At 39.7% G+C, this 26,895-nt stretch overlaps 1 protein-coding gene across 2 annotated transcripts; it reads right to left on the reverse strand.

The window, feature by feature from the left end:
* Positions 1 to 1,287: 1,287 nt before the first annotated feature.
* On the reverse strand, positions 1,288 to 19,053 carry LOC131232609 (ABC transporter B family member 28). 2 transcript variants are annotated; one of them, XM_058228960.1, is made up of 17 exons: positions 18,574 to 19,050; positions 11,772 to 11,959; positions 10,721 to 10,744; positions 9,832 to 9,933; positions 9,423 to 9,513; positions 7,089 to 7,189; positions 6,837 to 6,887; positions 6,620 to 6,748; positions 6,102 to 6,164; positions 5,709 to 5,988; positions 4,559 to 4,707; positions 4,384 to 4,473; positions 3,939 to 4,073; positions 3,789 to 3,845; positions 3,650 to 3,706; positions 2,581 to 2,904; positions 1,288 to 1,659 (listed from the first exon to the last, which is right to left on the reverse strand). In XM_058228960.1, exons 1-16 carry the CDS (start codon positions 18,998 to 19,000, stop codon positions 2,668 to 2,670), a joined length of 2,181 nt encoding a protein of 726 aa, XP_058084943.1. In that variant the 5' UTR covers positions 19,001 to 19,050; the 3' UTR covers positions 1,288 to 1,659; positions 2,581 to 2,667. The 2 variants fall into 2 exon arrangements, with proteins under 2 accessions (XP_058084943.1, XP_058084944.1); XM_058228961.1 differs by lacking the exon at positions 3,650 to 3,706 and having other exon boundaries at positions 18,574 to 19,053.
* Positions 19,054 to 26,895: the final 7,842 nt, after the last annotated feature.

A 26,895-nucleotide genomic window follows, 5' to 3' on the forward strand; every position in this document is an offset into this window, starting at 1 on the left:
AGCTGCTAGATCGGCTACGGACGAGGATTTCCTGCAAAAGCCTTTCGCAGGAAGTTCCTGCGCTGGGAACCCAGGTGGGGCCCACTGTGATGTTTGTGAGAAATCCTCCCCGTCTATCCGTTTTTTTAGTGCATTTTAGTATATGAGGCCAAAAATGAGCCCTATCGAATACTCAAATGGGCCAAAAATAGGATAATTGAACGTCCACAGTTGAAATATTCGTGGGCCAATAGAAGTTTTGAATCATGCTAATATTTGTGTTTTCAGTTCATCCCAGTAGGAATGACATTATTAATGGTATGGATGGCATGTAAACATCACTGTCAAACCTAGGGAGGTTTCAACGGTAGGAATTTCCCTAAACATCTTTTCCTTTAGTACGGCCTACTTGAGTCTTGGATTCTGCTCAATTTTGGTCTACTTTCTTAAAATGATCTCACAAAACGGATGTACGGAGAAGATTCCTGAAAAACATCACAGTGGGCCCCACCTGGGTTCCCCACGCAGGAACTTCTAGCAGGAATTCCGCGTCTATTGGCACGGTACGTATGGCTACGGTTATAATCCGTAGCCAGAGAGGGCGCAAATCCGCAGCTATAGCCCGGGTTACATAAAGAGCAGGGGCATTTTCGTCCTCAATTTCGCTGTCCGCACGTGCTAGTCTAAGTTGGTAACTTAAGTTTGTATTCCTTCATAAAAATCGCTGGATAAAAGGTATCGCCTACAGTGGTAAATTTCTCAAGGTTTTAAGACTGGGACAAGTCCTTTGTGACTCGTCTGAGTTACATCAGACTCGATCAACCCCAATCCTTTTTTTTTTACACACACCCACCCACACCACACCACATGACTGCAAGTCAGAACTAAAAATAGGGGGTAACTTGGCCCTAACCTGGCTGCCAAGTCACCCCCAACTCATCTGAATCGTAACTGGACTCTGGACTGAACCAGTTAGTCAAGTCACCAAGTCTTAAAATCCTAACCTTGAGTAGACCCCTGCATTTCAGGTTAGAGTGGAAAATCACAACGGTCCTAATCAAGCAGTGACCAGTTCATGAGGTTGGAACCCACAATCATCAAATCAAGAGATCTAACTGTTCTTCCATCCACTGGGAAATTGAATGTGGCCTAGTCACAGACTCAGAAGAAACACAGTTGCAATACCAAACCATTGTCTGGTGAGAGAAGAACATTAGATTAGTTGAGCTCAATTTTCAAAAGGTTTGCTACCTTTATGTGGCAACATGTGCCAACCTGGCATGCATCACATCCCAACTTAGATCAGGCTTTCTTCTTTGAACCATCGACCCAGCGATTTCTTGTAGATAATGGATGTATACATCCCAATTGGGATGATTACAACGACAAAGTATGGCATGGTACACGTATAAAAATTGATTTCAGTTAGTAAATAAAATACATTGAAATAAACCTTTTTATTTTCTTGGTATATGCTGGCCTGAAAGATTCTGCTGCTCATCCTTCAATGCAATCCAGACACTGGTTCTCACGGCACAACTGCGATTATGAATTGCAACGGAGTATTCCACCATTTCAAGAAGGATACGAAGAAAATATGCAGCTTGAATTCTATATGCCTGCTGATATAATATCCTTTCCGATGTTCAATCAGAGTCTTCTGCTTTCAGATTGTCAAAGCTGAATTTTCATACGAGAAAAATTAGAACAAGGACAGTTTCTAAAGAGACGAACAATGTTAGAACTGGAGGAAATATAGTGTTCAATGGAACATTTGTGCTGCCCAATAAACTGAACATGAGACTCGTTTGAATGATCCAAAATGTTCATATGGTGGCCCCATTGTGGATAAGAGATGCCCAAAAAATCTCCACCATCAGATCATCTTAACCATACAAATGGCGCTAAATACATTCTCTTGGTTTTAATTGTCCATTATCATTGCATGGCTAAGATCATCTGATGGGGGCGATATTAGGGGCATGTGGGGATCCCATGACGGGACCTGCCAGATCAATGCCTTTGGTTACTGAAAGGTGGGCCCTACCTTGACCATTGCTAGGTTGGATGGAAAAGAAAAACACTTTGGTTCTTGTTTTGATCCCATATAATACCTCTTAGAAGCAAGAATGATTTAAATTTGAGGAGTAACATGGTACTCGGGCTGCGCATGATGCTTGATACATAGGCACTAAGACATTGTACACATGGCATATATTAACTCAAATAACACCAACTAGATTGAGCAGCCCACAGTTGCCAAATCAAAATTCCAATATCAGACAGGTTGAACAATCCTACCCTCTGATTCATGGACAACTATTTGTAGAAATAGGACTGTTGAATATTGTTTTATTTCTAACCATTCAATAAATGTCCACCAGTCTGATAGTCAAATAATCAAATAAGCTTACTTTTTGGTTCATGGTAAATCTACACTGGGTACCAGTTGTATGCCACAACTGCAATTTCAAAGTATTTTCTAAGTGCCTGAGTATCATCAATCACTCTTCCAGAGGATCAAAGTTTTTCTCTTTATATCTAAGAAACATTCATGCTAAAATTTTGTAACCACTTAAGTGAGTTCCTGAGAGCCCTGACCTTGCTGGAAGTTATTTAATACTCAAAACCTCAAGTGTTGAGTTGGCAGTTCTTCTGGCCACTTTCCGATAAAACCACAATTCAGAATCATTCAAATGCAAGCCTTTGAGTGCTGACCAATGAAGCATATTGACCCTTCCTAGCCAACAACTCAAAGTGGGTGCCTAGCTCCATGACCCTCCCATCTGAACAAACTGCGATTTGATGCGCATTCTGCACAGTGCTTAATCTATGAGCAATCACCAATGTCGTCCTCCCCTTCATTAGGTGGTTGAGAGCATCTTGAACCAGCCGCTCACTGACTGTGTCTAAAGCACTGGTAGCCTGAATCAGAAAGCATGAAGAGAACCTGAAGTGAGCCAGAGCAAGGGAAGAACATTGAGGAGATATAAAGAAGACATGCGGGAAAGAGAAATTATGATCCTCAATGTGAGAAGATTTATAGTGTCCCCAGGCCTTGAGTTTGTACGTGTGGAGCCCATTGGATCAGTGATCCAGACGCTGATCTTGTTATCCCCATCATGGATGGAACATGCCCCAAAAATCTCCCAGATTGGACAATCATAATCATCCAATCTATAGCATTTTTACACGGAATGTGAAGCTTTGCGGAATTTATTTTCTTAACTGTTGATTTGGAGGACACCAATCAAAGAGTTAAGACTGTCCCCATTGGGTATATTTTTTTGTGGCACATTCCATCCACTGTGGATCAAATCAACAGCGTAGATCAAAGAAAAAAGGGCCCAACATATAAAACTGGGATGTGATAATATTATACACGTTTCGCCAAAAATTCCTAGGGCCCTATCTTCGGCAAGTGAAAAATCCTTCATAAAAAAATCTCACGAGGATCATAAAATCTTCACAAGTAAAACCCATTAACATCTCATCATCATCATCTAAGCCTGCTACCAACTAATTGAGGTTGGCTACACAATCCAATTCTGCCATTCCACTCTTATCTTTTTTTCTTTTTTCATTGGATGTTAATGGATATTAAAACCAATTAACATCAAATGAAAAATCCAAAAAAAAGGATACCCAGTAACTTGAGACACAAGCATACCTCATCAAGGATCAGAAGCGGAGCATTCTTAAGAAGAGCTCTGGCAATCGCAATTCTCTGCAAATTGGAAAAATTGGTGACTCTAGAATTCCACATCCTTTGAATTTTTTTTTTCTTTCCTGTAACGCTATTTTCTTACCTGCCTCTGTCCTCCACTCAGCAGGCTTCCACGCTCACCAACTAGAGTGTCATAACCCTAAATGAAGAAAGCATCTCAGCATGTAGAACAAAAACTGAATGCAAGGGGTCAAATAATCCGAAATGCTCATATTTAAGCAGGAAGATGCACCTGTGGAAGGGAAATTATGAATTCATGAGCATTTGCAGCTTTGGCTGCCTTTATTACATCATCTTTAGAGACGTTCTCATCTGGTAAGCCATATGCTATATTTTCTCCAACGGACATGGAGAAAAGGACAGGTTCCTGCATCAGTGTATTGGAGAAAGGCAACCCGACAAAAATATTGTAAGTTCACTAAGAGAGCCTTTTGCACCACCAATTGGACAGAAACATCACAGAAACAAAATAACAGAAAAATAGGAACATTGTCAAGGCTACTCATGAGAGTTAGATCTCAAATCCCATTTTCTCAACATGCACCAATGTGTGAAATACAGCCAAACATCAATTGAGCCCCACCATCAATGTGATGTGGCATGAAAATCAGGCCAATCCATGTTTTGTTAATTGTATTCTATACTACAGCATGCACTCTGCTGACCCAAGGAGCTACCTGATTTACTATGGAGACAACCTGAGCCCATTCACTCTTATCAAATGTACGAATATCTTCTCCTGCAACTGATATACGACCTCTAGTTGGCTGCAAAATAGAGACACCACTACAACTCATTCCTTTACCGACTATCAAGATGGGCAAAGTATCTGTTGTGGAAGTGAATCAAAACCTCATAGAAGCGTGCTAAGAGCTGTACAATTGTGCTTTTCCCAGCACCACTAGGTCCTACAAGTGCTGTTACCGTTCCGCATTTTAGCATTAAGTTCATACCACTTAAGACTTCTACATCAGGCCTCAGAGGATAAGAGAAGTGCACATCTGCCAATCGAATTTGGGCGAATCAGTAAGTTGGCAAGTCTGAAGAAAATTTACACAAATTCACCTTACAATAAAAACAACTAGCTTGCATCTCCATCCAAATGGTCCAACCAAGCCAAGAAAATAATGTCAGAGTTGCGTGTGTGCTGAGGTGCAGCTCAGAGAATAGTGTGCCATAACGGCCATTATGGGACTGTAAAGGCTATTACGTAAAGGTAACGGTAGCAACCATTACACGTTACGGGGTCATCATGGCCATAATGGCCGTTGTGGAAAAAATGACTGTAAGTCTGTAACTGCCGTTACAGCCCTCGTAACGACCCATTGCACCCCTCGTAAAGGCTGTTACGGAGCAGTTGAGGTTTTTCAGGGTTTTTTTTTTTTTTTTTTTTTTAAAGAAGAAGAAGAAGACCGTAATAGCCGTCTCTAGCAAGGTATACAAAAACAGTTACGTAACCGCCGTTACAAGAAAAAATGTTTGTAACGGTCCCAAAATAGGTTTAAAAAATAAATTTAAAAATAATAATAATAATAAATAAATCGTAGCAGCCGTTACAGGTGCCATAACGACTGTTACAGCCCGTATCATAACAGTAACAGCAGTGGCCGTTACGACCACCATTACCTTTATGGAACACCTTGGTTACTAGGGCTGTAATGCTCATTACAGCCTGTACCATGAAGGTAATGGTGGTGGCCGTTATTTCCACTGTTGCTGTTACGGAATACCTTGGATCAGAGATACCAACAACCAAGTAGCAGATAAATCTTCAAACAGATTTATCTGCAGTGAGATATAGAAAGAAGCTGAAATTCTTCACTAGATATTGATCTTCGATAGTCTATGGAGTGCCTTTCAAGAGAAAATTCCTTATTTTATCATGCAAATTGATTAGCTTGTATCGGAAAGGAATGAGATAAGGAGTTAATCTTAAAGTAAGAATATAAATGAAGAAGTAAAGCTGTATTCTCGAAAATATATGAAGCCATGTCAAAAATACCTTCAAGACAAATGTCGCCAGACCAAGCTACATTACAACCATTGATAGCTGATTTCAACCCTGACACAGAATGCACATTTAGTACTTGATTCATCTCAGCAGACGCATTGTTGTAGAATAATCTGAGACTGTCATCATCCAGTTCTTTTTTATGGAGTTCTCTTTCTAAACCATAAGCAAGTGACTCATCAATTTCTGCCCCAGATAAAACATGATTAATCCGTTCAACAGCAGCAAGGGTCCCACGAAGATCGCCGAGTGAGTTAACAACCCCTTGAACCTGAAATTGCTCACAGTATGATATCCTAAGAATGGAAAGATCCATTTGAAATGCAGATTGAATTGGATGAATAAAAAAATAAATACAACGAAAACATGCAAGATATAACTCACAGCAAATGTCAATGTGAAGGTATATCCAATAAAAGAAGCCATGATCCCAACTGGCATTTCACCCTGCGACCAATATACCTTAAACCTTTAGAATTATGACACGAAAATCCCAACATAAGTAGTTCATGTTGATATAACTACCACAGACACCTTGGACTCTAACAATATAAATTCACTATGGAAAAGAGATGCCAATTCACGCTTTCTGATTCTACAAACAAGTAGACCTTCAATTTGCAATGCAAACCACAATAGTGAAACTTTGATTGATAGACGCCTTGTATTCAATTTAATTATGAAACATAAATGAAGAAACAAGGTGGTTCAATATTGATGATCATGAAAACATACTTAAAGAAGCTAATGATAATATTCAAATTATTGTTAGCTTTCCAGCAATTGCAGCACATGACTACATGTCATACATAACTCAAAATGGCAAATGAATGGGACCGTCTTGGCCAAAAGTTTACAGCAGCATTTACTGTCGTAGAAGGTCATGATATACAGGTGCTTACCGCCTTCACTCTGCTCCCACCAAGACAATAAAGAGCCAACAAACAAACATAGACCATAGCTCTAGTCAGCGTTTCATTTGCAGACTTTAAAGTTCCAAGCTTTGTTCCACTGGTTTGATAAGCAAGAACCTGCCAAACTTCACAGAAGTAGATATGGAGCAGCTCCCAAGGATTTTAGAAGCTAAACAAACAAATTTCTGAGGACCTAAAAACTTACCAGCCTACCAAACATTGACATCTGACGCTTTTCACCACCAAAGGATCTCACCTGTATGCACAAGGTAAGAAAAAGTATCAATCATCAGAGAGTAAGCATGCCATGTCTGTTACTCCCTGTTTGAAAATTTGGATCTTGATGAATCATGCATTTCAATAAATGCATTTCAATAAATTTTAAGTATTGCAGGAGATGTCTCAAAATCCAAAAAAGAAAAGGAAAGCACTCAAGTAAAGCATTTTGAAAACTTACAGTACGAATAGCTGAAAGTGTTTCATTTGCACAATCAGATAGGCGTGCCTGGGAAATCCCATGAGATTTGAAGATGGGTACAGTAGACCGCTTGTATAAAGCTGGTGAGCAAAATATGTAGTTAATTCCATAGACAGCAGGTAGATATGAACAGAAACATCCAGAAACACTGAGCCATAATTTAAAAACTCGAGAACTCAACTCGACTCGATGTCTAGCCAGGTCTGTTTGACTCAAAGACATGGACAAGTCTTTACTTGACTCGATTCAATATTTAATATATTAATTAATATTATTTATAAATATTTTAAACAGTCATATATCGATAATTATAAAAATATTGAAAAAAGATGCAAACACAGAATGCTTGGCTTGTTGGTTACAGATGTTGATCTCCCTGCCAGAGGTCTGGGGTTTGAAACCCACTTTTTACTTTTTATTAAAAAGCTGCCCAAGTGAGTGACTCGCTTCGAATCATGTTGACTCAAGTCGAGTCAAGTTCTCTCAGCAAGTCAAACTGAGTCAAGGCCAAGTCGTGCTGACAACCAAGTTTCATGATGACTTGGCTACAAATCTTGTTGAGTCAAGTTGACTAGGCCATGCTCTGAGTCAAGTCACGAAGTTTTAGAACTATGCAATGAGCTTCTCTTCTTCTTCTTTTTTGAAAGGTAACACTACCCAGGATTGAACCCTGGATCATTCGCACACACTACACTCTGCGAGCTCATCTAATGAGCAGGAGAAACAGTAATATAATACTGATCAAAGGAACACTGTAAACACAACTTTGAGAATTATAGCAACAACGTTAGAAATGAGAAAGACAGGCTAAAGCCAGAAAGATCTAAATATCAAAATATCCATATAAATCACTGAATGAACCCATTAGGATATAGATCACATCGAAGAATATAATGGCTAAATAATGAAGTTTGCTAGATAAATTGATAAGCACTAAAGATATCTACGTCTTCATCAGTCATCTGACATCAACTTCTTGTGATGAAAAAGGCCCCAAGGATTTCCACATTACTGGGGGATAAGCATCAAGATAGTTCAGACATGTTGGTGGCATCTTTATCACCCACAACTTCTACAAATGAGATAGACACAGAGGTTCTCCCTGTAAATATGTTGACATGACAGCTTGATAAGTTCCTCGACTTTGAGGAACTGACTGGTATGGGCAGTGCTCGAAATATTTGTATTGCGTTATGTCTCGCACCCTTGGAATACGGATACGTATCGGTTATCACATGGGATATATCGGTTGTATTGCGTAATGTATCATTGTTGTTGGAAACATGGGGAAACATTGGGAAATTAGTCAAATTTTTCAATGAAACTTCAGTGATTGTTAAAAAAGACAATACACTCTTATAAATCAAAACATTACAAAAACAAGTGCACATAATAGGTTTTCTTTGTATGGGGTCTTACTCTATGCGTTGTCTAACTGAATTGATGCAAGTATATTCAAAGTCTATTCATATAATTTATAAATGTAAGAAGATGTGTGGAAACACAAGCAATACATTCAAAAGAAAATTAAGAATCATTAGATCAGGTTACATACATGTTTGATTTTATGTTTGGACACAAAGATTGCAACCAATTTGCAAGAAATTGAAAAAAATATATATTTTTTTAGGTTTCTGCAACTTAGCCCATCTCCTCCAAATCTCAAAATTGAAGCTGCCAATCTATAATTTTTCATGCAAAACATGAAAAATCATGGATTTGTAACAATTTAACACTGATTTAACATGATTTATAAGAGGGGAAAAATGATCAAAAATAAAAAAATGTTCACCGGATTGAACATGTGGGATATATCCCACTACTTGTGCATTTCGTATCACATACGTGGGATACAAGATATATGGTGGAAGATATCGGCCCATATCGTCGATACTTAAAACATTGGATGTGGGCATGTCAGCCATTTTTAAGTCTGTAGTGGACATGTCTCCAAATGCTCATACATGAGCAGGTATCCCAGACAAGCATAAAATACCAATAACGAGAAGGAACTCAGGAACTCAACACCAAGGAATGACATTCCCAGTAGTTAAGAAAAGAGGCATGCTATGGAAACAGCAATGATGCTACCTTTATTTCAAAGATACACATCTACCATTAGATTTTTTTTAATGACAAACAGATGTGAAGTAAATATTGCAAGTAATCCTTAAGAATTTGTTTGGATCACAATAATTTTTCCCAAAGAAATAAAAATAGATAATTCTCAAGAATTATATGTATAAAAGAAGCTAGCATTCACAACAACACACTTTAGACCAAAATTTTAAAGAGACTGAGACATCTACTTACCAACTAAAAGGGACACAGAAAGCATCAACAGCGCCAGAACTGGAGCAAGCTGAGATGATAGTACAAACAGTATGCATATTGTTCCTACAACCTGCACAACCAAAGAAACAGTCAAATGAACAACAAAAACCCAAAGGCAATAAGATGAAATAACCATGGGCCAATATTTCGAAGAGGCAAAAAGCACAAGATGAGTCTCAAAACCTCTTATAAATTACATAAAAGCAAGTACATAAGGACCAACATAATCACATTACAGTGATTACACCAGTCAATGAAAAAATTAACGAAATTTGTCTACTTTGAAGTGGAAGATATGTCAGTCCCGCAAAAATTGTAAATTATATATTGCACTTGATACACTGTAGGCAACACTAAGGTCACTTTTGGATAGTGTGTAGTAGCTTGCCTCAGAGGTTGCTCTAAGTCCGCGGTCCCTTGAAATGTTTTCACTCACAATATCTTTAAGAGAACCCAAATCAGATGTCAACAAGCCAGTCAGTTCACCAACCTGAAGAAGAACAAATAAAAAACAAAAATAAAAAAAATAAAACTAAGTATTTTACCCAGAAGGAAAAAGAAAAAAACCAATGAGGGTGATATATTACCACAGAAATAAAGTTGCATTGATTGCTAAAGAAGAAGAAAGGAAAAAGGAAATCCATGAATCAGTATCCATGTTCAAAATATTGAGATTGCAAATAAGACAGACGAGTTACTTAGAACTTGAAGCTTGATATAAAAAAGAAACAACTGATGACTAGAATGAGCACCAATTCAAAATAGATTAATTATATACAAGTACACAACAGAACTAGGATGGATTGCATGCCTGTGATTGTGCAGAAAGTAATTTTTGGTTATGCTGCTAAGGAAGACATTTGTGACATGATAACTTCATCATGTTATCTTGCTTTGCTACAATACCTTGATAATTTCAGAAGCAGAGATGAAAGTGAAACATGACTTAGTCAATAGATGACCTTAACAAGAGTTTATGAAGTACACAATGAAAAGAAGGCAGTTTTACACAATCAGAAATATGTGGCACAATTTCAGCCTCAGACTTGCGAGTAGAGAATTGCCAATCAACACAACAACACAACAGGAATGTCACAGTAAATTTGATAAATGGGACTAAGTACTGTCTGATAAATGGGACCAAGTACACAATGCTACTCAAGAAGATCATGCGACGGGAACTCCTGCATATAACTGTTTCACCCAGAATTACAGTTCGACACTACAAATAAAACTTGAAGAAGAAAGGTGAGAAAACAGACATATTACAGCCATACCTTGTATCGGTCAAAAAACTCCACCTGCCAAAAGGAAATAACACTTTCAGATTTCAGAGTAACCAAAAGGATATGTTCATAAAGCATTGAAATAGAACTTCATGAGATTAGTAGTCAATCAGAAATTAAAGTATATCAAGAGTAGATTCAGGAAACAACTCAAAGAACAACATTCTAATAACTCTTCAAGCAGAAAAAAGAGCTAGAAATTTATTTTTAGGAAAAAAAAAATGTTGCTTAAGACTATTCAACAATCAACTTCACAAAGTTACACCTTAAATTACTGCTTTCTTGGCCTTTCTATATACAGTTATTTTGTTGGCTTTCCTCTCTCAAAGAATCATTTTTGCACACTTTGAAGCTTCCATTCTGTCATGCTATCCCAGAGGATTCTCTACTATGTTTGCCTTCAATTCAAAAAAGCGACCTCTGGGTGCATCCTAGCTCCTTCCTAGAAAAAATCTACAATTGTTTTCAGACCATTTGATATATGACTTCATCTGATCATGCGGCTTAGAGCTTCAACTGGTATGGAGATTCGGGCATTACACAATTCATCCTCTCCATGGGGTTTTCCCAAGAAGCCTCACTTTGTCATGACTCACCACAAGTGGATTACTATGGTTGCACCTGCACATCCTTTGTCACTTTATAATTATGCTTTTGTTAAAATTGCTCGCCATTGAGAAGCCTCTTACCAAGCTTTTTCTATGACCCTTATCAGGCACCAACAAAACTGCAAGTACCATATTTAACATTTATCGTTCTCTATTTGCCATACACTTGTTTATTCTGCGTACTTCATTAATTTGTTGTCAAAATGCACCACTATGGCCTGGAAACAAGTTTAAGATTTCAGGGAGCAAACCAAATAAGAACCGAATAAGTTGGTTCAAAGAAGCAAAATCAGGGCAAACGATAAACAGAAGAAAGTACTGTAGCATTTGAAAACAGAGCACCATTCATTTGACTACATTACATAGAAATGCTTAAAAATAATAAAAATTTAAAATTTAAAATTTAAAAAAAAAAAAGGCAACCTCTGTTGTACCTTTTGTATCAGTATCCTTCTGAAAACCTGAGCCCTCAAGGTTGCCATCACCTTCTCCCATACAGAATTCATGTTTATGACAAAAATGACAGTGAAAACTGGCTCCATAGCATATAGAACTCCAACCTGTGTAAGTAGTCTCCGTAAAGGCTCTGGTCTTGCCCCTATGAGTACTTCAAAAAACTTCCCTACAATAATTTGTAGCTTGTAATGAGAGAAAATGTATTATGGTAGGAAGATGTCAAGCTGTAATAGGCCGATAATAGAGAGGAGTTGATATTTTTAACCACTAAGCTAGGGATAAATGGTTAAGGTGTATTAGGTCCTTAAGCAAAAGAAAATAAATGAACAAGTTAAAACCGAATTTTGAAGACTAGTGAGGTCATCTTTACCTGGGCAGGACCTGTGCTAAACTGCTAATAAATAATAACCAAGTCAAAATCATTTTGTGATCTAGTATCGGAAAGAACATGTCCAATGGTGATTTTTATTTCCTTGCCTGGATACGGTGTCGACGTATTTTTGTAGATTTTAAAATCGACAGAATTTTATTTAGGTTCTTTAAAGTGAGAATAAATTGGTTAATACAAACTTCCATACCCTGGGAAGAACAAAACTGGAAGAATTCAAATAGTGAAGCCAAACAAAATATCTGTGCGAAAAAATATCTGAGACAAGGATAAGATGATAACGGAAAAATATACTTGGAATGTAAATGACAAAAGAAAAAAGTAAATCCCACTTGCTAAGTTATTTGTCTACTTCTCATCTCTAAAGAAAGGCAAAAACAATTATTGTAGCTGTTTACATTTTTGGTTAATGTGGGCCAAGAATGCCAAGCATAAGGCGTTTGATGAAGATAATTTAGGAATTAGAGAGACGGAAAAAGGTGTTCACAGACTAGCAAATATGGAAAAGCATAACAATAAACCTCGTTAAATCATTATGAGTGAAGGCTAAGAGATCTGGGTGAAAGATAGTGAGATTAGGGAGAGATGGAGCGGCAACTTTCAGAGGTTGTTGAACGAAAATTCGAACCGAGGTTAAAATAAGGAGCATCAAACCTTGGGGGTTGGGATAGAATGTTTATTTGCATAAATTTTGGGTAAAGGAAAGGTTTCTCTAACAAAGATGCGTAAAGGAAAGGTTGTGGAGACTATATGATATATTAATTGAGGTGTACAAGATATTGGTCTTTCGAATAAACACGAGGTGTACAAGATATTGGTCTTTTGAATAAACACACACACACACACACACACACACACACACACACAGAGAGAGAGTTAAAGATGAGACAAGAAACTAAGATATCAGATAATTACTTTGAATTCATTCTAGAACGATTACTTAGACAATTGATGGAAAATATGGGAGAAAAGTATGAATGTATACATGGTTTTGATAGATATGGAGAAAGAATAAGATAGAATTCATACGAATCTAGCCAGAAGCTCAAGTCAATGAAAAAAAAAATTGGTGGCGTGGAGAAAAGTGACCTTCTAGAGTAATGACGTTGATGTTAACAAAATCCTTTCTCCTATCCAATCTCTAGATGCTAAGAAAGAAGGTGACCTTCTATCTTAAGAAGAGAAGGTCTCAAGATTCATTCTCTATACTAACTACTCGAGCAAAGTCAAGCAAGAAGAGATCAAATGAAGGCAGCGTTCACATGCTCTTTGGCTCGAGGGAGACAAGAATGCCCCACTTCTTCCACCGCATTGCTAGTGCAAGGGCCCAATGCAATAGGATAACCAGTGTTTCCATCGAGGAGAGCAAGGTAATGATTATATTGTTTCCTTTTATAACAACTATTTATCCTTTAAATGTTGGATTTGTCCCAAGCTGGATAACCTAGCCTTCCCTCAAATCTTTGTTGAGGAAACCTTGGCCCTTGAATCCCCTTTTTATGAGGAGGAAATCAAGGTTGTCGTGTTTTGACTCGGCAGAGACAAAGCTCTTAGTCCTCGAGGGTTTTCGGCCCATTAGCCTCTTGGGGGGACTGATGAGAACATCCGAGCACCATACTAGAGGAGGGTTTGAACCAGTCTCCTTATGGCTAGATGAACATTACATGCGGCCCACCTGGCCCAATTCACATTCGTAGCCATGTTGAAGACCCCACGTACATGTTCGTGCATCTTTGAAGACCCCATATTGGGAAGATGCATGTGGGTTGCATATAGGAGCTTGATGGACACATCGGACTGTTGGATCAAGTGGACACGATGATCGAACCGTTGGATCATCATTATTGAACATCTTGATCGTAGACCTCCTTGGGCCACAAAATACTTTAGTTGTTTAGATTGTTTACATGCTTCGTTATTTTTGGTATGCCTTATATTTGTGTTGAGATTAGGGAGTTAAGAACAATTTTTAATTTATTAAGCATATTTATATTGAGAATCTGATTTGAGAGCGTCTTTATGTAAAAGGTCTTTTCTGAGACTATAAAAGAAAAATATGGGTGTGTAAAGCCCTAATGCCATTATTTTGAAAAAATAAAAAAACCTTTGTATTTTCTTTTCTTCATGTGATTTGAAGAATAATCCATGTGATTTGGAGTTGGGTCTGGTGTGATTCTATTCCCCATTCAACGAAGGTGTGAGGCTTCCATCTATCATCTTTCTTTTCTCTTCATTTCTATCCAAAAGAGGTATTTTCCTTAAAAAAAACTTCATCTCTCTTCTTCCATTATCCAAGACCATCCAAATCATCTTTTTCTTCAACTTTTCATCATCCAACTTCAACCCCAACTGAGATCAACCATTGAAGACCCAAAAACCCTAGCCAATGACCCATACATGCGAGCCCCTAGGCTAACCATATGGACAACTGCTCAATCCTTTAATTCCCCTTGCTTCCCCCATTAAAACCCTTTGATTCCCCATCTATAACCCTATCTTAAACCCTAGATCCCCAATTTCCTATTTTCTCCCATTTTCTAAAAACCTTAATTCCAAAATCCCCAATTCTCATGAACCCTAATTTTTCAAATTTCAGATTTTCCCCTTCCTAACCATAATCATAAAACCTACAAATATGTCCCTTGAGTGTGGAACGTGCCTATGCTAAATTGGAAGTTATATCCTTTCATCAAGCCTAGTTTTAATTGATTTATGTAATTTCTTAGCATGCAGGCATGTGATTTAGGTTAAATCAAATTTTATTTCCTATTGTTTATTCTTAATTACTTGGTAGGTTAGCATCTTTTGTTAATTGAATTCATTTATGAACTCTTTCATAATCTTCACGTTGCATGCTAGCATTAAATTATGTGTCCTGCATCAAGGCCCCTACAAAATTCTAGCCAAGGTCCTTGCTTTTAGGCTTTGTGCTATTCTTTCAAGTGTTGTCTCTAAATCCCAGTTAGCTTTCATGGTTAATCGATAAATCCTTGATTGTACCCGTATTGCTAGGTGTGCTATATCGATAACAATGATCGTATCAGTCGTGGTTGTTACCGATACGGGTAATGGCCTCCGTATTGATCATAATTTTTTTTCAAAAAATTCCAGAAAAATCTTAAATATTCCACATGTATTCATTTTTCGTTTTGAGCATGCTTATGATGGCATAACGTCCACTTTTTTGTGAGTGTTGTCACGAGCTGTCTGGTGAATTTATCAACCCGATAGGCTTAAACTAACCCCAAACTGACCCAAATTCATGCAAGATATGGCACTCATCCCACTAATGCACATCCCTACGCATTTAAGATCATTCCAAGAAAAAATTAAAATTAAAGTTCAAATGAATAATGTCGCCGATTTGGGGGACTAGTCCAATGCCCTTAAAGAGACCCAAAATTCATGCAAGCTATGACACTTATGTCATCGCTTGCCCTAATAATGGTGCCTCTTATCTCATCTGACTAATGCACATCCCTAAGCATTTAACATTATTCACTCCAAGTAACTTTAAGGAAAAAAAATTAATTTGAATTCAAATGAATAATGTCACCAATTCGAGGGACCACTAAAATGCTCCCAAATTGACCTTGAATTCATGCAATCTATGAAACTCATCCCACTAATACATATTTCTAAGTATTTGACATCATTTTCCTCAAATAAAAATAAAATAAAATTTTAATAAATAGTGTCACCGATTTGGAGGACCACTCAAGTAGCTAAGTGCCCCCAAATTGGCCCAAAATTCAGCTTCTGGAGCTCTTGATAGGCGTCCACCCTTGCCCAAGTGTTGAAGACTCGCCATTGTGGTCCTTGAATAGTTTGGGCAGATTTTTTATCAGCTCGCTCTTCTCGCTGCTCAGCGGCTCTCCTCTAGGAAGCTGGCGTTATTTTCCTTCCTTCACTTGGTCCTATGGAGCTCCTCCGAAAGTCGTTACTTTCATTTGGCTTCTCCCTATGAAGAAAATTCTCACCGTTGACAACTTACAGAGAAGGGGGATGTCTCTTCCCAACATATGCCTACTTTGCATGGAAAACCCAGAATCGATAAACCATCTATTCATCCACTACCCTTTTGCCCATGGAGTGTAGTACTGCATCTTTGCTCTCTTCCACACCTCTTGGGTTATGCCTTATTCTGCTGAGGATCTCGTCTTTGCGTGGCACGGGGGAGGTGTTGGGAAGGATCTCAAAGCTATATGGCATTTGGTTATTATGGCTACCCTCTTGGCCATCTGGGAATAAAGGAACAACCACTGCTTCTAAAACTCCTCATCTTCTATCTCTCAGGTTGTCTCTTTCATCAAAATGGAGGTTGCAGAGTAGTCGTCTTACCTCCTGATCTCTAATCCTTGTGTTTTACCTCTATGTGGGTTGTAGCAGGCCTTTCAAGTTCTTTATTGGCCTATAACCTGTATTTTATTTTCTTTCTTTAGGTTGTTGCGGGCCTTGTCTGTTTTCTTTCTGCCTTTGGTGTTCTTTAATAAATTATTGTTAATCTTTTAAAAAAAAAAAAAAAATTCATAATAGGATGACATGAAGATACACACACTCATTTTTAGAAACACATATGAGAGTGTTGTTACAAGAGTGAGAGCAGCTTGTGATGAGACTAATGAGTTCCTTGTGGTCCCTTGTTGTATGTCGTTGGAAAACGATGCAGTGATGCTCGACAAAAGTAAAGAGGACACAAATATTAAATGGGAGGTTTGGAGGAAGATTCTACAATCTAAAGGTTTAAAAATTAGCACAACCAATTCACAATATGTGGAATGCAACTTTAATAGGAATATTAACGGAGGCAAGACTTTAATCGATGGTCAGGAGATTCTTGAAAGCAACACATTTGTTAACTGAGCTCTATAATTCAAAAGGATGATGAGATCGATGAGGATGTTTCCAGTGGAGTTAGAGATGGGTGGATAGAGTGGAGATGTGCCTTTTTTAGTGATGATGTTGGGTCATCTCATGCTAACGAAACTTAAGGAAAATTTTTCTTTCTTTCTGTCTTTCGATCGATAAACTTAGTGGAACTTTTATAAGACAACCGTCCAATTGGTTATGATAGATGGGGTAGTGTTGGGTAGGTGGGAATGATGAGTGAATGAGTAGGAATCTGGGAAGGATACAATAAAAATGAGGACACTTGAAGGAACCTAAGAGTGGCCCTAATAAGAGAAAAAATGATGGAGGGCCGATTGAGATGGTTTGATCATGTGCTATGGAAGTTGGAAAAGGCGCCCCTAAGGCGCGGAACTTTGATTGGGGTTTAAGGTCTTAACATGTGGATGACAGGATGAGAGAACGACCTAAAAAGACTTGACTCAAGGTTGTAGATGGAGGATGTGAAGACTTGTGCACTTACAAGCACAGGACCTTAGGAATAATTGGCAAGACATGGTTCGTAAAGCCAGCCCCAAATAGCTCGGACAAGGCTATGAAGACAATGATGATAGCTAGAAAAAACATAACCACCTTTCTTGATGGATATGAAAAATATTTGATTCATTACAACTGATTCTCTAGATTTATTAATTATTTAAATAACTTTAGTTGCTAACAAAAACAATTAAAAGGATGCGAACAGTGTTCATGGCACTGTTTTTACAATTCTCTTGATTTTTGGAATTATTTTGGGTATCTCAATAAGGAATAAGAGATCAAACACTGATTAGTTAATCCACATTGCTCCTGGCCAAACATCAACCGAAAATCTTGTATCGAACAACTGTCACAGAAGTCATTAAAGATATTTAGGTCATGTTTGGACACTTAACTGAATCAAATTGTAATAATTAAATCTGCCAAGTGGAAATGACACTATAGGAATCACCACCGTTTCAGATCCAACTGGTAACGCATGGAATCACAAGTACTGGTTTGGTTATCATTGATTCATTATTTAGCGAAAGTGGTTTGGTTATCTTTGATTCATTATTTAGAGAAAGTGGTACAACCTCAACTTCCAGCATTTCTGTTTACTCGTATTAATGCAATTTAGTTTGGTCAAGCATCAAAACGTACCCTTATAATATCGCGTTCAAACACAGAAATTGATAGCAGAATTCAAATTCAAGAACTGACGCTCTGGTGCCATAGTGATTGAAGCAAGTGAAAACTAGAACTTGATTGACCTTTCACAGTATCCAAAAATGATTTAACAATTCGATTTCCTTTTACTAGAAACTGCATAGTGAAGAAACAGCAGGTCTTCAGAGCTCCAGTAAATTGATGATTTTGTTTAAAAAATGGTAAGAATCAGACCATGTCTGTAGATTGAGAATTTAAATTGTCTGCTCGTCCAGTCTTAAATTTAAAACTCAAGCAGCAAAAACCCCAATTTCAAGATTTTAAGAAGGACTAGAACATAATTCAAAGAATAGTACCTGTAAAGATCGGCATCGAGAGCGTGCAAGTGGTGCAGCCGATCATAGATGCGAGCGCAACTGCAAGCCTCAGCTTGTGCTGAGCCAAGAGACTCCAAATAACCCCCCAGCTTATCAGAGTCGGAGATCCAACAGCAGCCGCAGAATCTGACTCCGCGGCGGTCGGGTCTTTCTCGACGCTGCCGACATTCGGATCGGAAGCAGGAGCGGAGATGTAAGCGGCCCGAATGCCGCGGGGTGTTCGGGTTGTGGAAGAGCGTGGCGGGAAAGAGGGTGAATATAGCGGGAAAGGGGGCGAGTTCTGGCGGGAAAGCGTAAAGGAAGAGAGCGGGAATCTGGACTTTGGGATTCTTCGAGAGAGAAGAGGTTTTGAAGGCTTGAGAAGATTGAGCGATGATGGGAGAGAAAGGAGAGTTGCAGACGCCATGGATGTCTGCTACTGCGGCGGTTGGGTGGTAGTCGTTTTTCGTACATGAAGCTGGGGGATTGCCAACGACCCCCGAACGCGCCCTGCTGAGGTGGACCCGGGAAGGTTTCAACGGTAGGCATTTCCCTCACCTCTTTTTACTTGTCGTGCGGTCCACTTGACTTTTGAATCTGCCTCGTTTTTTTAGCTCAAGACTTAACATGAGCTGGAAAAACGGATGGACGGGGTGGATTTCGCACGAACATCCTGATAGGCCCCACCCACCTGCGGTCGGGGTTGCAAAGTGGATTGCCTTATGAGTAAACGCTGTGGGGCCACCGTGATGTATGTGTCTTATCTACGCGTCCATTTTACCAGCTCATTTTATGGCATGAGCCAGGAATTAAGTATATCCAAAGCTCAAGTGGAACATACCACAAGAAACGGTAGGAATTGAATGCCTACGTTGAAAACTTTTGGGGGGCATAGAAGTTTTAAGATCGAGCTGATATTTGTATTTTACCTTTATCCATGCATGTATGACCTTCTGAACAGGTTGGATGATAAATAAACATCAATGTAGGCCCTGATAAGGCTTCAACGGTGGACATCACTATCTCCATTGTTTATTGTAGTGTGGTCCATATGAGGTTTAGATATGCTTCAAATTTGATATTTTGCACTAAAATTATCTGTAAAAACGGATGGACGGCGTGGATAAGACACATACATCCGAGATGAGCCCCACGGACTTTACTCGTTACGCTGTAGCGTACACGCAATCCGCTTCCATTCGACGTGGAGGAAGGAATGGGAAGCGTTCACGCAATCCGCCTCCATTCGACTGGAAGAAGGAATGGGAAGTGTATAGCCGCGAATGCATATGCCTGTGTACTCGCCCACCTGTCGGTGGGAACCTGTGAGATCCGAGCCGCTCTTTGGTGGGCCGGGAAGTTTAGTGTTACTCGATTAGGCCGGCTGCTCATGTGATGGGCAACGGGTATGTTGATTGTGGTCCGTTTGTTGTTCCTTTTAGCTGTACACATGTTTTGTGTAGGAATGTGTGGCCCACCACATGGGCCGACCAGCCTCTTTTTTTTTCCTTTGTGGAGTCTCATTCTGCTGGAAAGGGCCCACCTGATGAGGGGCTTGGATCTCGGATGCCGACTCGTGGGGTTGACGGTGCGCTAGCCAGGACGCATTTGGTGGGTGGTTTTCATTTTATTTCTCATTTCTGTCCTGATGACAAACGATACTGACATCCTTCGGACGTTAGTGGAACCAGGGAACGAACCCCAGACAAGGGGAGCGGATTAGTTGGGACCTTGGGGGCCACCTTGATGCGTATATTGTGTATTCACGCCGTCCATACTTTCTTCCAGCTTATTTTAGGGCTCTGCTAAAATAAATCAGATCCCAATCTCACGTGTCCCATACCACATAGGAAACAGTGGTGATTGAACGTCTACCATTAAAAACTTCCTAGGGCTCACTTTAATACCACACCGTAATGCTTACTTTCCATCCAACCTGTTGATAAGATCACACGAACATGGATGAAGAGAAAACCTAATATCAGCCTGATTCAAAACTTTTGTAGCTCACAAGCAGTTTTTAATGATAAATGATTACTGTTTCATGTGATATGGTCCAACCGAGATTTGGATTTGCTTCATTTTAAGGCTTATCTCATTGAAATAGGCTGGAAAAGCTGAATTACGGTGTGGATACACAATAAATTCATTAACGTGGGCTCCAAGTTCATGGCCCTCTATGCTGAATCCTTATTCTTGCCCCCGGTGGTAGACTCCCGTGAGTTTCGGGTTCGAGCATCATTGGTGGTGAAAGAGAAATTTCCTACTATACGACCCATTTATGGCCCACCAGCCATTTGAAGCCCATCTCTTTTTAAGCTTCCAAGAATACTCCCCTGTGTACGGCCGACTTTTCAAGGACCAAAATACCCCCGTCATTCATTCCTTCCAGGGGCCGATTGGCTGGGGTGCGAAGACGAGCGCTGACGCTCGTTGACATGGCCCCACAATGATGTATTTATTATATCCACACCGTTCATCCATATTTCGAGATCATCTCAGAGCATTATCGGAAAAAAGAATCATATCCAAAAATCAACTGGACCACACCACAAATAGCAGCGGTAAACTTGATTTTCACTGTTAAAAATTTCATAGGGCCCACATTAACATATATTTTCCATCCAATCTATTCATAAGGTCACAAAGACCTGGATGAAGAGGAAAAAAAAAATCATTTTGATCTAAAACTTCTGTGACCACTGAAAGGATTTCAATGGTAGACATTCAATCCTCCACTGCCTTTTACGGTGTGGTCCATTTGATTGCTAGATCTGTCTTATTTTTTGTCTCAAGCCTTAATACGAGTTCACCAAATAGATGGACGGTTTGGATATAACACATACATCATAATGGGACCCACAAAAAGCAGTGGGGATTACAACAGCAAAAAATAAAAAATAATAATAATAAATTTTTTAAAAAAAAGGAACTTAAGGCTACGGGTTTTCTATGGCTACGGATTATAACCGTAGCCATAGCTGTGAAATTTTATTTATTTTTTATTTTATTTATTTTTTATTTTTATTTTTTTACATGCAGAACTTTATTCTACCTACAATTTTCTCTAATACATATTTATATAAATATATATATAAGCATATAAATTTTTTTCTCTCTTTTTTTCATTTCTTTCTTTATTCATTTAACAAGAATATCTTATAAACCAAAATTAGTTACTTGACGTACCCTATATGATTTTGGGGTAGGAGAAGCTACTTTAGCCAACCAACCTGGTTAATTTTCAAGATTCCATCATGTCGATGGTCGAAAATCCATTTCATTCACTTCGCGGTCAATTTCAATCCGGTCGCGGTCAATTTTGTTCATTTCATTTACTTCACGATCATTTTTATGCATTTCATGGTCATTCCCAGCGATTCCATGTTGATTCATAGTCATTTCCACGCATTTCACGATCAATTCCCTTCACTTCACGGTCATTTCCACGCATTTCACAGTCAATTCACTTCACTTCACGGCCATTTTCAAGCATTTTACGATCAATTCTCTTCACTTCACGGCCATTTCCATGCATTTCACAGTCATGTCTGGCAATTTCGTTTACGTTCATGGTCATTTCGACGCACTTCATGGTCAATTTACTTCATTTTACGACCATTTCCAAGCATTTCATGATCAATTCTCTTCACTTCACGGCCATTTCCATGCATTTCACGGTCATATTCGGCAATTCCGTGTTCATTCACGATCAATTCGACGCACTTCACAGTCAATTCACTTCACTCACGGCCATTTCCAAGTATTTCACGAGCAATTCTCTTCACTTCACAGCCATTTCCATGCATTTCACGGTCATATCCGGCAATTCCGTTTACGTTCACGGTCATTTTGACGTACTTCATAGTCAATTCACTTAACTTCACGGCCATTTCCAAGGATTTCACGGTCAATTCTCTTCACTTCACGACCATTTCCATGCATTTCACGGTCATATCTGGCAATTTTATTTACGTTCACGGTCAATTCCACACACTTCACAGCCAATTCACTTCACTTCACAGCCATTTCCACGCACTTCGCGGTCAATTCACTTAACTTCATTGTCATTTCCATGCATTTCACGGTCATTCCCCGCGATTCCGTGTTCATTCACGGTCAATTCGACGCACTTCACGGTCAATTCACTTCACGTCACGGCCATTTCCACGCACTTCGCGGTCAATTCACTTCACCGTCATTTCCATGCATTTCACAGTCATTCCCGGCGATTCCGTGTTCATTCACGGTCAATTCACTTCACTTCATGGCCATTTCCATGCATTTCGCGGTCAATTCACTTCACTTCATTGTCATTTCCGTGCATTTCACGGTCATTCCCAGCAGTGTTCATTCATGGTCAATTCGACGCACTTCATGGTCAATTCACTTCACTACACGGCCATTTCGACGCACTTCGTGGTCAATTCACTTCACTTCACCGTCATTTCCATGCATTTCACGGTCATTCCCAGCGATTCCGTGTTCATTCACGGTCAATTCGACGCACTTCACGGTCAATTCACTTCACTTCATGGCCATTTCCACACACTTCGCGGTCAATTCACTTAACTTCACTGTCATTTCCATGCATTTCACGATCATTCTCGGTGATTCCGTGTTCATTCATGGTCAATTCGACGCACTTCACGGTCAATTCACTTCACTTCACGGCCATTTCGACGCACTTCGCGGTCAATTCACTTCACTTCACCGTCATTTCCATGCATTTCACGGTCATTCCCGACGATTTCGTGTTCATTCACGGTCAATTCGACGCACTTCACGGTCAATTCACTTCACTTCATGGCCATTTCGACGCACTTCGCGGTCAATTCACTTCACTTCACCATATTTCCATGCATTTCACGGTCATTCCCGGTGATTCCGTGTTCATTCACAGTCAATTCGACGCACTTCACGGTCAATTCACTTCACTTCACGCCCATTTCCACGCACTTCGCGATCAATTCACTTAACTTCACCGTCATTTCCATGCATTTCACGGCCATTTTCGGCGATTTCGTGTTCATTCATGGTCAATTCGACACACTTCACGGTCAATTCACTTCACTTCACGGCCATTTCCATGTACTTTGCGGTCAATTCACTTCACTTAACCGTCATTTTCATGCATTTCACGGTCATTCCCGGCGATTCCGTGTTCATTCACGGTCAATTCAACCCACTTCACGGTCAATTCACTTCACTTCACGGCCATTTCCATGCACTTCGCGGTCAATTCACTTCACTTCACCGTCATTTCCATGCATTTCACGGTCATTCCCGGCAATTCCGTGTTCATTCACGGTCAATTCGACGCACTTCACGGTCAATTCACTTCACTTCACGGCCATTTCCACGCACTTCGCAGTCAATTCACTTATCTTCAATGTCATTTCCATGCATTTCACGGTCATTCCCGACGATTTCGTGTTCATTCACAGTCAATTTAACGCACTTCACGATCAATTCACCTCACTTCACGGCCATTTCGACGCACTTCATAGTCAATTCACTTCACTTCACCGTCATTTCCATGCATTTCATAGTCATTCCCGGTGATTTCGTGTTCATTCACGATCAATTCGACGCACTTCACAGTCAATTCACTTCACTTCACGGCCATTTCCACGCACTTCGCGGTCAATTCACTTCACTTCACCGTCATTTCCATGCATTTCACGGTCATTCCCGGCGATTCCGTGTTCATTCACGGTCAATTCGACGCACTTCACGGTCAATTCACTTCACTTCACGGCCATTTCGACGCACTTCGCAGTCAATTCACTTCACTTCACCGTCATTTCCATGCATTTCACGGTCATTTTGCTTCACTTCACAGTCATTTCCATGCATTTCATGGTCATTTCCAGCGATTCTGTTTAGATTCATGGTCATGTCGATGCACTTCATAGTCAATTCCCTTCACTTCACGGCCATTTCCATGCATTTCACGATCAATTCGCTTCACTTCATGGACATTTCGATTCACTTCACGATCAACACGAAATTAACATGGAATCGCCGGGAATGGACCTGAAATGCATGGAATTGATCGTGAAGTAAATGAAATGAATGAAATTGACTGCGAACAGATTGAAATTGACCGCGAAGTGAATGAAATGGATTTTCGACCATCGACCTAATGGAATCTTAAAAAATAACCAGGTTGGTTGGCTAAAGTAACTTCTCCTACCCCAAAATCATATAGGGTACATCAAGTAACTAATTTTGGTTTAAAAGACATTCTTGTTAAATGAAGAAAGAAAGAAATGAAAAAAAGAGAAAAAATGCATGGAAATGACCGTGAAGTGAAGCAAATTCTTGTTAAATGACCGTGAAATACATGGAAACGACCATGGAGTGAAGCGAATTGACCATGAAATGCGTAGAAATGACCGTGAAGTGAAAGGAATTGACCGTGAAATGCATGGAAATGACTGTGAATCAACAAGAAATTGCCAGGAAAGACCATGAAATGCATGGAAATTATCGTGAAGTGAAGCGAATTGACCGTGAAATGCGTGGAAATGACCGTGAAGTGAAAGGAATTGACCATGAAATGCGTGGAACACGAAATCACCGGGAATGACCATGAAATGCATGGAAATGACCGTGAAGTAACAGGATTTGACCGTGAAATGCGTCGAATTGATGGAAATCAATACGGAATCGCCGAGAATGACCATGAACTGCATGGAAATGACCGTGAAGTGAAGCGAATTGACCATGAAGTGCATAGAAATGACCATGAATCTAAACGGAATCGCCAGAAATGAATCTAAGCTTCAATAAAATAATCTATGCTTCGCTACAGAATGCATTTCATATATTCATACTGTTCATTCATTTGTTTAAATGATTTAAGATCATGTACCCAAAAATAAAGTAGATCCAAAGCTCAATGTGACCCATAATAGAAAACAGTGGATATTGAATGCATACACGAAGGAAAACAGTTGGGGTCGAACGGGTATAACCCGATTGACCCCAACTCGTTGGACAGTTACTCGGTCGACCAGGTTGTGACCTAGTCGACCCCATATGCGTAAAATTCACATAAATGGGGTCGACCAGGTCATAACCCGGTCGACCGGGCAATGTCCAGAGAGTTGGGGTAGACCGGGTCATAACTGGTCGACCCCATCTGTTTCCTTCGTGTAGGCATTCAATATCCACTGTTTTGTATCATGTGGCCCACTTGAGCTTCTTATTTCCATGCCAATTTGGAGACATCATTTTCATCAATAGAGAAAGGGCCAGTTTCATCATCTGGTGGAGGATCTGAAGGGGAGGAGGTGGGCCACCATCTTCCAATTGAGAATCTCTATTTGCATGAAGGGGGAGGAGACAGTAGTGATTTAGAGGGTATATTATTCCATGGGTTGATAGAGAACGGACCGCTATCATCATCTGGACAAGTATTTCACGGTCAATTCCCTTCACTTCACGGTCATTTCCACGCATTTCACGGTCAATTCGCTTCACTTCACGGTCATTTCCATGCATTTCACGGTCATTCCCGGCGATTCCGTGTTGATTCATGGTCATTTCCACGCATTTCACGGTCAATTCCCTTCACTTCACGGTAATTTCCACGCATTTCACGGTCAATTCGCTTCACTTCACGGTCATTTCCATGCATTTCACGGTCATTCCCGGCGATTCCGTGTTGATTCACGGTCAATTCAACGCATTTCACGGTCAATTCCCTTCGCTTCACCGTGAAATGCATTGAATTGACTGTTAAGTGAAGGGAATTGACCGTGAAGTGCATCGAATTGACCGTGAATCAACACGGAATTTGTCAGGAATGAACGTGAAATGCATGGAAATGACAGTGAAGTGAAGCGAATTGACCGTGAAATGCGTAGAAATGATCGTGAAGTGAAGCGAATTGATCGAAATGCATGGAAATGACCATGAAGTGAGATTGCGTGAATGCGCAAATTGACCTGAATCAACAACGGAATCACGAATGACCGTGAAATGCATGGAAATGACCGTGAAGTGAAGCGATGCCATAAAATGCATAGAAATGACCATGAAATGCATGGAAATTGGGGCTGAAAGTCCATTGCGAAGTGCGTGGAAATGGCCGTGAAGTGAAGTGAATTGACCGTGAAGTGCGTCGAATTGACCGTGAATCAACACGGAATCGCCGAGAATGAATGTGAAATGCATGGAAGTGACGGTGAAGTTAAGTGAATTGACAGCGAAGTGCGTGGAAATGGCCGTGAAGTGAAGTGAATTGACCGTGAAGTGTGTCGAATTAACCATGAATGAACATGGAATTGCCGGGAATTACCGTGAAATGCA

This window comes from Magnolia sinica, chromosome 18, assembly GCF_029962835.1.
Source record: "Magnolia sinica isolate HGM2019 chromosome 18, MsV1, whole genome shotgun sequence".
NCBI classification, from domain to species: Eukaryota; Viridiplantae; Streptophyta; class Magnoliopsida; order Magnoliales; family Magnoliaceae; genus Magnolia; species Magnolia sinica.

Bases quoted from the DNA above. Each gene is read 5' to 3' on its own strand.
- LOC131232609 (XM_058228960.1), bottom strand. From the start codon at position 19,000: ATGGCGTCTGCAACTCTCCTTTCTCTCCCATCATCGCTCAATCTTCTC. The intron at 7,190-9,422 runs GTAAGTAGATGT...TTTGCTCACCAG, and splicing joins TTCTGTGTCCCTTTTAGTTG to CTTTATACAAGCGGTCTACT. The intron at 6,165-6,619 runs GTAAGCACCTGT...TATTGGTCGCAG, and splicing joins GTGGGAGCAGAGTGAAGGCG to GGTGAAATGCCAGTTGGGAT.